The 13,948-nt window shown below is 43.0% G+C and overlaps 1 protein-coding gene across 9 annotated transcripts in view; it reads left to right on the plus strand.

The window, feature by feature from the left end:
- The window catches only part of dab2ipb (DAB2 interacting protein b), a 177,912-nt gene that overhangs the window by 117,839 nt on the left and 46,125 nt on the right, over window positions 1-13,948 (plus strand). Inside the window, exon 1 of one of the 9 annotated variants that reach the window (XM_084935644.1) lies at window positions 6,891-7,344. The exons of the other annotated variants lie outside the window; for them this stretch is intronic. Within the exon in view, the coding sequence (XP_084791770.1) occupies window positions 7,322-7,344 (23 nt within the window). The 5' untranslated portion in view covers window positions 6,891-7,321. Of the gene's footprint in view, window positions 1-6,890; window positions 7,345-13,948 lie in introns of those variants that run through there. 9 annotated transcript variants of the gene reach the window in all.

The raw sequence follows: 13,948 nt of genomic DNA on the forward strand, positions 1-13,948 counted from the left end.
CACTTCATCTAAGGCTTGATAACATATCATAAAATGTGATTCAGGCACTACAAGTTATTGTGCTTGCTATCTCAGATTTGTTTACAGTTAGGATGATATGTTTGATAAATGCGTAATCCAGTCGATGCACCAAACATAGCTTTGAATCAAAGTATGGTTTAATCCAGTTTGCCGAGCGGGTCATTCTATAAGTGTATCATGACAACAGATAAAATCCTCAAGCCGCCTGTAATTGTTCCACACACCCAAACTTCCCTGCCACATTATACAAGAAGAGCTACGTTAAAGAGCTTCTGGTGGGGAGCAGGAAGCAGCTCAACATTTATTCTCCTCCGAGGAGATTGCTCCTTAGGAGAAAGCCACCCACCCGGTTTAGAAAACACGCAAATTGTTGTTTGATGGCCGATGATTAGTTTGCTTGTTTACTGTGGTGTGCAGATACGCTTCAGCGTGAGAGCTCAGCTGGTGGCTCTTGTTGCTCTCGAGCGCTCCGGAACAAAGCCGAGCTTGACTTCTACATATTGTGCGGGACAGTCAATGTTTGTATGCAGTAACAGTAGGATCCTCCTTTTAAATGTTTTTTTCCCTCCTAGCCTGAGGTGCTGTATCTGCTTCCATACATGCGCAAATGTTTCTGCGCATGTGATTGCCCGTTCGCTTACTGCCTTCAGACGCAAGTTCGGAGTCGTATGAGGGATGGAAGTGTGAGGAAAATCAGATTTTATTTTTACAGCTTTAAATGTTTAATTAGAGCAAAAAGGAAGCGATTGACAAATATGACATGCTGATAATCAGGGGGAAAATACAACAGAGGGAAAATGGAGGAAGAAAATAGAATGACTGAAATGACAAAACATAGAAGGAGAGACACTGAGCAATTGTTTATGCCCCGGTATTTTGCACACTAGTTAATTCTGGGTGACTAAACCTCTTATGCAATGTTCATTCACCTGCCAGACTGTTGCTCTTAAAATTTTCTCCTGGACTGAATAAAAATAGGATCAAAATGATTGAAGGGGGAGTAACTGCTAACATCCAGATGCAGCAGTTACTACCCCCTCAATTATGATACATGTATAAAATGTCTGTGATTGAAACGTCTTTCCAGTTTTGCTTCCTGTCTCTTTATATAGTTTTCAAAGCGCTCTGTCGCTGTGTAAGCACTCTATCATAGTGCAGATTGTCTTTGTGATGTCCATTGATTCACTAAGAGCTGATGAAGTGGAGCAGAGCATTCGATCAGACACATGTATGGTGGGGGGGCGGGCAGGCATATAGCGCTACAACCTGGGGCTACTGCTCGAATGGGAGCGGGGTCAAGAGGTTTGGACCACCGCTGGTTTAGAAATGGGGGAGGGAAACGCATTTGGTCACCGACATGGGTAGGGGCAGGTGTTTGTTCACACTGTCCATAAATGTAAATAGTAATCTTAGTGTTTCAATGTGTAACATTACTTTCCACAAAGCCTCAAATCTCCAGATTTGAGTTCTTTTTGTTATTAAAGAGCATTTCAAAAATGTATATCAACAAAGCTGTTTGGGATTTTAGTAGACACCGATCAGACATAACAAAGTGACTCTTGACAGGTGAAGTGAATAACACTAATCATCTTTTCATCATGGAAACTGTTACTGGGTGGGATATTTTAGGGAACCAGTAAACATTTTGCGCTCAGAGTTGATGTGTTAGAAGCAGGAAAAAAAGGGGCGAGCACAAGGATTTGAGCGAGTCTGACAAGGTCCAAATTGTGATGGCTACTGTAGATGACGGGGTCAGAACATCTCCAAAACTGAAGCTCGTGTGGGGAAGGAACAGTGATGAACCACTAACAGGGTCATGGGTGGCTTAGGCTCACTGATGCACGTGGGTAGTGAAGGCTTGTCTGTGCAGCCCGATACAAGAGACGAGCTACTGTAGCTCAGATTGCTGAAAAAGTTCATTCTCGTTCTTATAGAAAGGTGTCCGAATACAGAGTACAGTTTGTTGTGTATGAGGCTGCTTCGTCGCACACCAGTCAGGGTGCCCATGCTGACCTCTGTCCACGTTGAGACACGACTCCATCGTCCTTTTGTCCACTTCATGAGCTTCAGTTCAGTTGTGGAGCTTACACTGAAGTGTAGCACCCCATAGTTAACATACATTCTCTCTTCTCACACGTGAGTTTCTACTACTCACTCGCGCTCACTGATGACATCATGACCCAGTGTGAACTGGAATAACGCACAGAAAATGTCCAAAACACAATAAAATTAGAATAATCCTTACAGCACTGAACCACAAAGCAATTGAAGAAGGTGGCCTGGTCTGATGACATTTTCATGATATCTTTTACATCACATGGGGATGACCAGGTGCAAGTGTATCACTTACCTGGGGAAACGCCTAGTATCCGGATCCAATATGGGAAGAAGGAAAACCCAAGGAGGAGCTGTGATGCTTTGGGCAATGTTCTGCTGGGAAAACTTGCCATCTATGTTGATGCTAGTTTGACACGTACCATTTACCGAAGCACTGCTGCAGACCAGGAATGAGTTTGAGAAGTTGACTTGGCCAAAGATCCATGGTGGCCCATCCTCGACTTACAGGACTTGTTGGATCTATTGCTAACATCTTGTGCCACAGCACACCAGCACACCTTCAGGGGTCTAGTGGAGTCCATGTATCGATGGGTCAGCGCTGTTTTGGCAGCAAAAGGGGAACCAACACAGTATTAGACAGGTGGTCATAACAACTGTTATGAGTACAGATTTCCTAAAGTGTCTAGAACTGGCATCTAAACAGCGTAACATGCTTAAAGTGCTTCATTTTAATCCATTTTTTTAATATAAAGTGCATAGCATTTAGCCTTGTTTTAGTCAAAGTGATTAATCTGAAAAGGATCTGGGGCATAAAAACAAGAGACACGATGTGGCCTTGCAAAAAAAACCTAACAAAACTGTCCCATTTCAGACGACTTGTTCGTTCAGTGAGTTAAATGCGTTGTCACTCCTGGTGCACATCAGCAAATGGGAGGCTGGTGTATTGCTCCAGTCAGTGCTCACCGCTGTGAATGAAAGATGGCAGACTGGGGTGAATGAAAGGCGTTCGGCAACATTATTCTGCATCTCCTCGACTTTGCCTGGGAAGAGATGAAAGAGGAACATATGCTCGTGATGAGGCAATGTTGCGCGTTGTCAATAATTCAATCACTCATGTGCTCTCTTGCCCCGAAGGCCACAGTGCAAAGTCAATAGGAACAACGGGAGAGGAGAGCTCTCAAGCATCAGACCTTAAGGTCTCTTTCTGTGCGTCTGCTCTCATGCTTTTTTTTTTTTTTTTAAATCTATGTCTTTATGTATTTCTTCTACCCAAACAAACACACTGCCGCTGATGTTAATGCTGCGTCTCGGTTCTGTTTGTGCGTCTGTTTCTCAGCAGTAAGCTGCTTTGCAGAAATGAAATGGAAGGCAAGCTGTACACGGGGAAACGAATAAAGGAGCCAAGGCTGGGAATTGTAAAACCACCTTGTACCATTTCCTTTTCCTTTCTCTTCCTGTGTCTATGTCTGCAGGAGACGGAGACACTGTCTTTGAATTACCTTCATGTCTTAACAGCGCTTTAGCCAAAACTGACAAAAACACATTGATTTTTATTTCCCGCTGACTACATTTGGACATTGACATCACAGTGACGAGGGATTTACACGCACTCCCGAAACACACCGAGGGTATGTGGTGCGCTTATTAACTGTTGTTGACTCTAGAATAGGGAGTGGATGATGCAGATAAAACCTCCAGATAGGGTTTAGTGTTTAGATAAGACTAATATTCTGTGTATCATTTACTATCAACAAATTCAGCGAAAAGATCCTGTGCAGCAAGTCATTTATCTTGCTAGTGTATGTTGTGAAGCCAAAGGGAAATACAGTATGTGCATGACTTCACGCAGCCATTGGTGTTATTAGTCAGCAGTTATTAGTGTTATTATGCCCTGTGTCTATAAATACTAACAGTTTTAGTACTGTGTGTCTGAAAATACTGTCTGATATTTGGGTGGGGTGTGTGGTGGTGGTGGTGGGGGGACTACAGTTTTATTCTTTCAGGAAATTACTTGAATTTAAGACTCGGGGGGAGGGCAAGACAATGCAATCTTTTATTTGACTAATTGATTTGTCAAGGTTCTTTATGACATGATGCAAAAATCTCCTAAATCCAATTTATCTAAATCTAATATTGGTATTTAGTTGTCGTGATCTCCATTAGGCCTGCAGCACAGCTAATCTTTTTTCCTCCCACTTTTAAAAATACACAGACATATCAAAACAAGACATGCAAATCTGAGCATTTGAAGGCAAATAATCCAGTTTGCAATGTAATTGTATTTTTGTTGTAAGGTAAAGACCCTACAACAATACAGAGAAAACCCCAACTGTCAGAGGGTGCCCCGGCTGTATGAGCAAGCACTTGGCGATATTGGGAAGGAAAAAAAAAATTTTAACAGGGGGGAAAACAGAACAAGGCTAAGGGAGGGGCAGCTGTCTGCTGTGAGGAAATGGGGGTAAGAGGAAGGAGAGAGGAAAAAAGACACACTGTCAAAGAGAGCCAGAGATTAATAATAACTAATGATTAAATGCAGAGTGTGTCTGAACACATAGAAAGTGAAAAGAGGTGGAGAAGAAAGACTCAGTGCATCATGGGAAGCCCAGAGCAACCTAGGACTATTGTAGAAGTAATGAATGTGTGAAAGGAAAGCTTTTAATTTATTTCTTACAAATAGACAGGGTGTCTGCCTCTCTAATCCAAACTGGGAGCTGGTTCCACAGAAGAGGGATCTGAAAGCTGAAGCTCTGCCTCCCATTCTACTTTTAAATACTCTAGAAACCACAAGTAAGCCTGCAGTCTCAGAGTGATGTGCTCTATTGGAGTGATGTAGCATTATGAAGTCTTTAAGAGCTTGCATGTGAGGAGAAGGGTTTTAAATTTGATTCTGGATTTGACTGGGAGCCAATATAGAGAAGCCAATATGCTGTCTTTCTAGTCCCATTTCAGTCCCACATATTAAAATATTGAAGTAAAACATCAAAGACTCTTTCAACTAAGATCCCACCAGAAAGTATGAGCTACTTTATCTCTATAACATTGAATTACACTGTGTGTTCTGCACCTCTCCTTAGCCTCCTATCTTGTTAGTCCATCCATCTTTTTCTTTTCATCTGCCCTCATCTTTCCTGCTCCCTATCTTTCAAGATGTCTCCAGCTTTCTCCATCCACCACCGTCTCTCCACCATGCAGACTTGTGGAAGCTTGCCTGGAATGTACTGTATCCACAGACTATTTTTACTCTTCTTCTTCTCCTTCTTCTCTCCCCCCCTCTGTATTTACCTCTGTGCATGCAGGTGTTCCTCCTCTAAGCAGGTCAGTGGTTAGTGGGGGAAGAAAAGCACCAAAGAGGCGAGGCTTCTCAGGGAATACCTGCAAAGCAGGCATCTAGCCAACACAGCCCTGCCTTCACTTGTGATCTCATCCCTTTGCATTGTTGGTCGCTGCAGTCGGCTCCTGACCTTGCACATACCCGCCAACACGCTCGCTGGCATGAGTCTACGTGGATTTTTCCTTGAAAAACGGCATCGGACAGACAGATGCAAATATGCCTTCTCTGTACATCGTAATTCAATTATAAATATTCAGAATACTAAAAAAACAAAAACAAAACCTGTGCAGTCAGATGACTCACCGAATACAGAGGATCATTGTTCAGAATGTTTTCCCCTCCAATGAATGATGAAGATTCATTAGAATTTTCTGGATCCGTCCTTCTCGTGCTACTGTGATTACAAATGAGCTTCAGTGGGTACAACTTCCTTTTCCTTGTCCCACATTTTATTATTTATTTATATCTCCAAACAAACCAATAAGGTATGATATTATCGCGGCCTAGACCAGAGGAATGAGGAAATCCCCCCTGAGTGTTTAGTCTCCCAGCTTTGCCCCGGCTTTGTAAGTTAACCTTTACCCGGCCGCTCTCCAAAACACCAAGGCATGCAAGTGTGTTTACTCTAGATAAGAGCAAACAACTCCAAATCATTACATGAAGGGGGGGACAAGTACGTTCAACCTAGGCCAGTTTCACCTTTCAAATGTTGTTTAAACTGTTTGAAAGCTGAGAAATCGGTGCAGCTAGAATGGGCTTTCTGCTGTACAGTTCACAGCGAATTGAGCCATACAGTAGGTGATTGCTACGAGCTCCTTTGTCGTCCTCGCTTGACTCTTGGAATGATTGAGGTATAATATTCTCCAGTCAGTCAGAAGCATTCGAACTCATTTAAACTAGTGTATGCCAAAGTTTTCAAATTATTGTTTTAGCAGAAATGACAGACATTTCTGGGTTTTCTTGTTTTGTTTTGTAACTCGGGCATCAGTTTGAATTGAGGTGTTTTTTGACAGCCTGTCTCAGCAGCCATGTCTTCCGTCACCAGGTCACCAACTATGTGGAAAATGGGAGGGGAAGTGGAAGCAAAAAACAAGCGACACATCTGGCAGCGTGTCCATTTCCTAAACTTGGTTGGCGTCATTTTCTTCTTCTTGTCTCGCTCTCTATTCTTTTTTTTTTTTTTTGTGTGTGGACCTTCCTCTCTCATTCTTTTTTTTTTTCTTCTCCTTTTTCCTTGAGTCCTACTTGCTAGCCAAGGAACCAGGATTTTCCCACAGAACATGGTACTGAAGGCTGAGCCATTGTTTCCTGCTACAGGGAATGAGAGAGGGGGGTGGGTGGTGGTGGAGCTGGGGTGGGGGTTGACTTCCTGGCTGCCAGTACAGGGCCTATGTCAGTGTGAGAAAAAGCAGAGGAGACTGATCTGATGACTTTGAAAGTGTGTGTGTCCCAGAGAACGAGTACAGCTAGATTAACTTCTTTTTTTAAAAGTTGGAACTAAATGACTTGTTGGTTTAACTTGGTGGTTAAAGGCAGCACCCATATATGAATACACAATCCTGGATAAGTTACAGTGACCTCAAAGCATTATATCAAAGCCCCTTGAACTTTTCATGCTGTTACTTGTGCTTTATTTTATGCCAGTGTAATTTCAAAGTGCAGTGTGGGCAGGCCTGTCCTAAATAACAGCGCTGTCTTTTTAAATGGGATGTGGAGATGGGTGTGTGTTAGTAGCAGCAGACATCCTTAGGGAGCGGTGTGGTGTAACTCAGAGGGCAGAGTCTCCAGCCACGTTCCCAGAGACTCAAAAATAGTCAAGGAAAACTCAGGGACGGTTCACTAGCGAGGAATGCAATCCAACGTAGAGTTGTGCGTTTGGGGGAATCCGGCTCCGAGAGGTCCTGCTGGAGAATGTTTCACCTATTTAGTAAATCGTAAGTGTCACTTTTGTTTTAATGCTGTGTTCAGGGGAACGACTGCTGCTGTGGATAGCTACAGCACAGCTGCACTCTGTGGAGACCTCTGTTGTTGCATCCGTCTCAAGGGTTCACTGTACAGTGTGGCTTCCGTTCAACTAGTTTTTAGTACATAAATGACAAAGTGTTTTCCTTATGAAATGATTTGTAAAAGGAAAAAGGAGGAAAAGTGCAATACATCTGAACAGTCGGACAGGAAGGTGGCTAGAGGAAAAAAACAGAGACAGGTTTAGACTTGGAGATGAAAACTATTCAATGCCAGAGGCAAATCTTGGCTTTAGATTGCAAATAAGATCTCTGTATTGACAGCACGCTCTGAAGTTTAGAGCCAATTATGTGTGAAAATAACTAACTCTGATATGAATAAAAATGCAGCTATGAGGGGGGGGATGCTATATGCAGCGATCGTAAGCTACTTGTTGTTTTTGCCATCTCAGTTTTGCCGTATTGTGTGGGAAGAAAAGTCTCTGCCCTTTTCTCCTCGTAAACTCCGGTGTTCGCCTGCGTCGTTGTCCAAAAGCCACAGGGGTGTTTGCATATTCAGGTCAAGAAGTGAAAAACACACTTCCTCATCTCCTCTGCTCATTTACATGTTTTTTTTTTTTGGTTTGTTTTTTTAATCCATGTTCCCTGAGCACTTAGCAGTTATGCAAGAGTTCAAGAGAGAAGCTTTGTTGCTTCTTACTAATTTGTGTTTCTTTCTCAGCGTAAAATGCTCACACGTGAATCCAGCACATGAGCACAGATGCTCACACTGTTTCCATGACCTTGGCATACCTTAGGTATTCTCAGCCTGAGTCATACCCGCTAGTATGTGACAGTCCTGATCCTAATAATCTATTAATGTCACTGTGGAGGTTTGTTGTTAGAGCCTATATGTTGAACTTCCCCAGGTGATAAGATTAAATAAAAAAATCAATAATGGCTAATGAACAAAAAAAAAAAAAATGGGTGATGTTTAATGGAAAGTGTGTTTGTCTGTATGCTGATAAACTTTAAAACAATCCAGTTGTATTTGTATAGCGCGTGTAACAGTTGCCTCAAGGTGCTTTTTATTGATTTAACTGACATTCAGTTGTGGACTGAATTTAACCCCTGCTGGATTCACAATCCAATTTAAAACCTTCTTCTCACATACACGCTCTTTAATAATCAAGCCCCAACTTAAATACCTTATAGTGCCAACAGGGCACTTCTTTCTCAGACTGCAGGCTTACTTGTGGTTCCTAGGCTATTTAAAAGTAGAATGGGAGGCAGAGCTTCAGCTTTGAGGCGCCTCTTCTGTGGAACCGCCTCCCAGTTTGGATCCAGAGACCGGATCCCTCAGCGTGACTTTGGTCTTGTCTCCCTTCCATCACTTCCAACCGCTCACACCACATGGCTGCCCCTCCCTGAGCCTGGTTCTGCTGAAGGTTTCTTCCTGTTAAAAGGGAGTTTTTCCTTTCCACTGTCGCCAAGTGCTTGCTCACAGGGGCTCGTCCTGTTGTTCAGGATTTTTTTTTCTATGATTCGTATTGTATGGGGAAAAATAAGTATTGTTACACTGATAACACCTTATTGATCATAATAAATCATTAGGATGTTTTTTCCCCTTCTTTTCATCACATGAAGTGCATTGATGCAGTGGTCATAATTCATTGGTGGTCAATACTGTGACCCTTGCCCTTTAGCTTTGATTTAAAGAGTCACCAATAAGTATAACCTTTGACCTTACTATAAAATCTCTTGGCTTGATTGCCTCACGCCTGATGTAATTATGAGTACAGCTATGGATCCACAGTCGGTTTCCCCGTCCTGAAGAAACTGTACAATATGTTTTGATAGACCCTTCTTCTGACCCTTAACTGACCTGGGTTAGAAAAATGAAACGTGTAAGAGGGATTTACCACATGCTATGACATCACCGCCAATGACAACCAAACAGTCCTCGCAGATCATCATTCAGTCATTCTGTATGCAGCCATTGTCTTTGCAGCCAGCTGTCCTGTTCTCTTTCACTCAGCGCACCAGCTCCAAGCCAAAAGCCTGGCCCCCACACCAATTCAGCTCTTCAGCAGTCCTCATTGGCCTCCTGCTGCGAGTGTCCTGGCAGATGTTACACTGAATTGCCTCCCAGTCTCGCAGGGAGACTGCACACTCACTGTAATCAAGCTGGGCACGTGTGTGTGTGTGTGCGCGCGTGTGTGTGCGCGCGCGCGCGCGAGTGTTACAAGACAGGCTCAGCGGCTGCCTTAGCTCTCTCCAACAGTTGCTCCTCAACCACCTGATCTCAGCTACCAGCCAATACTTTCCACATTGTAATGTGTCTGCCAGCACTCTGAGTCAGACATCCCTACAGATGCCTAAAAAGGAGGGGGGGGGCTCAAGGAGCTGATCATTTAGGAGATACTGAATACTACAGCTAGGTCCCTCCTTTCCTGTGTGTATTTGTCCCTTTTGTGTGGAAAGGGGTGTGCATGTCTTTCTGTGTCTCATTCTCTCCTTTAAAAGCTTCCTTCCTCTATGTATATGAAAGTCCCTCTTTTGTGTGGCGCTATTCCTTCTATACTATACTCTAAGCCAATGTGTGGTCCACGTACAGCTCTAACTGGTTCTTATTATTCCTCGCAAAAAACGTTCATGCCAGCGCTCGTTCTTTTATTCCCTGGGTCGGTATTCCCACTTCCCAGTGTGATTTCTCATTTGTCTTGTGTGCTATTAAGACCACTGGCAGCGCAGAAGCCTAAAGTGTCAAAACCGCCATCAAGAATAGGTACTGCGAAGTGCTAACATGCTAGTTTTGGACTGACGTCTGTGTTACCCCCGTTTACATGTGCATGAATGTTTTTTCCGCCTTTCGCTGTCAACGTCGCGACTCTCGCAGCCACGCCATTTAGCCACTCAGGGAACTCAACGACGTCACAGATGGATGAGCTTTTAATTAAGAGTTGAAGCTCAGATATTATGTGCAAATGTCCTCCCGCAAAGCCAATTGTAAGTGGACAGTCTCTTTCAGCGCCACATCACAAATTCATTTCATCGGCAGCCTCTTGTCTTCATCTCAAGAGATCGGTCTTTCACCGTGTGTCAGGCTTCAGCTCTGGATGAGGTTTGCTCTGTTGCTCTGTTGACTGGATCCTCCGGCTGGCCTGATTGCAGTTTGGTCTCCGAGGCCTGTAGCCACATGTCAGCAGTGCAGCTCACACATCCACCGTTCTGCACCAGCAGCATCTGACAAGATCCCTTTTGTCTCCTTTTCTTTGACTGCTATTCTTTCCTGCTCTTACTATGGGCCAGAATTTTTTTTTTTTCTTTTTTTTGTTTTGTGTATATTCTCTTGCTACCCATCACCCAACTGTTCCGATGACAGTCGACAGATGGCTGGTTGATGCAGGAAAACGTACATGTTCATGGTCTTTACCCAAAATGCAAAATGCTGTTCTGTCGCTGAATAAAATGTGAAACGAGGACACGAATGCAAAAAAAGAAAAGGAAAAAAGAATTCTGACAGTGAGTGTTGTGAGATTTATTTTTTTCCTCAACTTCACTCCCTGAGTCCGTATTGCCTCATTATTCAGGCTGAGCACTGAGAGAGACTCCCCACGTCTGCCTGGATCAAACGAGCGATCGGACTCATGACAGAGTTTTCTGCAGCCAGTGTGACAGACACTTTTTTGTTCCACTGGTCCTTTCCACTGAGTCAGCGCCAAAGCAGTGGGAATAATGGACACTTCATTGTATGAGGCTTGATGCATGAATAATGGTCTGTTTGTCTGCTTTCCTGTTCATGTAGTGCACGTGTTTCATAATCAAGCTAGAACAATTACTCTGTGTGTGTTTATGTGTGTGCGAGTGTTTGTGCAGTATGTGTTTGTTAAGTGTGATGCTTTCCTCTTTGATGCTTTGAGTTAGGGGCCCAGGTGCTTGCAGAGCAGTTGCTGCCGGCTGCCTGGATCTTTTTTTTTTTTTGCTTTGAGGACCATCTATGAGCCAGGCCAGCTGTAGAACGCTTCAGGCGCAAATGTGATGAAAAGTCACTGTGTTGGACATTGCTTTAGGTATAGTGTTACAAAGAACTGGTTTAAGCATTGTGTTGCAGTTTCTAACCCCAAATGTCTTTGACTGGTTTCACAGCAAAAGAGCACTGCATCAGTGGCCTTGGGGCACGAACCAGTTTGTTTTTTTGTTAGGAGGAATAGGCAACCGACTTTTAACCCAGAAGGTACTACATAACTTTTTTTTTTTTTAGTACGTTCTCCGAACTGTTTACTGAAAGTTGACTCTAAACTAATCAAGACCTGACTTTTACAAACTACTATAGCCAGAAATGTTAAACGTAAACACTCAAACTCATCTAAAAACACTATCAAAATTGACATAATTCAATAAGTGTGGCTTATACCTGCTTTCTAACTGCAGGCACATCCAGCAGCATCTCGAATAGCTCTGACAGCTACACTCAAGCTGGATGCAAAGCCTTCGCTCATCAGAATAGAAAAATCATATCACGAGAACGGACACAATGGAATCTACTGCTCGGGATTTACGCTGCAAAACTACCTTTTTATATTTGTTTGTAATTCATTTAGGCTAAACAGCCTGGCAGCTGCTGGAGAGTGCACTTAGTGCATTGTGGCAGATATGGATAATCTTAGACCCCCTTATGGACTTTTTTTTTTTCTCGATCCTGTAGCCAATCGAACGGTTATAGAGCAGGCAGTCCAACAGTTAGTATTGATATTTGTTCTTAATACAGAGAGTTTCTCTTTTTTTGCTGACAGTATTTATAGTTGCACAAAGGCACACATCGTAGTTAAAGTGATAATAGGCAACTTTTCAACCGTCTGTACCCTCTGTGCTCCTGCTGTAAAAATTGAATCGCTTTCCAACTTTCCATCAGAAACCATCGACAGATATTTTAAACTTGTATGCATTTCTCTCCTGAATTCTTTTTAACTTTGTGTGTCTCTGCCTCTTTTTTAAGTTTGGCTAGATAATGTCTCACAATTACTTTGGAATAAAATAAGTTCATCTCGCTTCTGAAAGAATGAGTTAGATGCCATCAAAAATTTAGCAAGTACTAATTTGTCATCCTTTGTCTTTGATTGGCTGTGGTTGCTAATATGTTTACCTAAACATTGTCTCTTGTGTGCTTGGTAGAGAGGACTATTAACAAGTAACTGTCGTGCCAGCATTCAAGTTGGAAGAGTATCGATTGTTGTAAATGCTGGACTAACTAAATGCTGTGTAAACACTGGACGTGGGGGTGGTATCCACAGTAACCGCCAAAATCAAGAAGACTTAACACTCTGCCTGGGTTTATTGTTTTTCATCATGTTGAAAGGGTTAACTTTGCTCTTTTGGCTCGTTCTTGTTGTTGGTTATTGGAACGACAACACAAAGAGGGCATTTATTTCCCATGTGGAGATTAGCACTAATTCACGTGCACGTTAATGTGTTTTTGTTGTAGTTCATATGATTGTAGTGAAACAAAGCAAACTCTTGTAGTAGCTCAGTGGGATGTGGATTTTGAGAGTGCTGTTGCTTTGCGTCGCACTCCATTAATTCAGCCTATCTCGAGCTCCCAGTACAAACATACTCCCTTGCGGTGTAGCCAGTGCAGTGTTATGCGTCTAAGTACACTGACGCCTATAAGCGCCTGATGTTTCAGACTGTATCGGAGCCCAGACAGCCTATCTGATGAACTCTCTTTACAGGATGCAGACACAAAGCGCACTGGGTGAAGCCCAGACACACTCAGGATCCATTACTCTGCCGAGGTTCAATGGAAACTCAGTTAGGAGTCAGTATTAGGGCTGGCAGAGCAGAACACAGTCTGTCTAGTTCTCACAGTGGGCTGATGGGATTTGGCCTGATGCAGCAGCATAAATTCCTAAATAGTGAATGTACAGCTACACTACCAGGTTTCGGGGATTATAAAAAAGAAATTTAAACAGTCATTCAGAGACAATTACGTACTGGAAGAGCAGCAGCTTTGCTTTCCCACACAGCACTCGCCAATCGAAGAATATTTTCACCAGTCTCTATCCCTCCTTGTTTTTTGTTTTTTTGGGGGGCTATTTTAAATGTGCGGAACAACCAGCCGGATTGTTGTTGTTGATACATTTTGCTCTGCAGTCAGAAAAAGGATTCTGCAATTTGGCTGAAGTGGAAAAGCTGGCATTGAGAAAAGAAAAAGGTGCAGATAGAAGCTGGTTTAATGGTAACGGTAGGAAAAAAACGGTTTAAATGGGTTTAAATGAACATGTAAAGTCTGCAGTTTGAATCCAGACGGGAGACTCTGGTTCATGTTGGCAACATCTCGAAACTTTAGCATTTAATAAAAACCCAACCGGGGGCCGTCATGCCTTCCATCACATAAGAGGTACTTGGTTGATTAAAAATGCAATCCTCTTTTGTCGATGCGAATGTATTTATTATCCTGGCTACTTGTCAGGGACTACAGTTACATTTCTTGGGGGTTGCGCATCAGGTTACGTGCAAGGTTGTGGCTTAGGGGTTGAAAGGGGTTTCCAGTTATGTCATAGGTTACAACATGCATTTCCCCACGCAAGTCTAAATC

Source organism: Perissodus microlepis, chromosome 7, assembly GCF_051167445.1.
Source record: "Perissodus microlepis isolate ML-2025 ecotype Zambia chromosome 7, ASM5116744v1, whole genome shotgun sequence".
NCBI classification, from domain to species: domain Eukaryota; kingdom Metazoa; phylum Chordata; class Actinopteri; order Cichliformes; family Cichlidae; genus Perissodus; species Perissodus microlepis.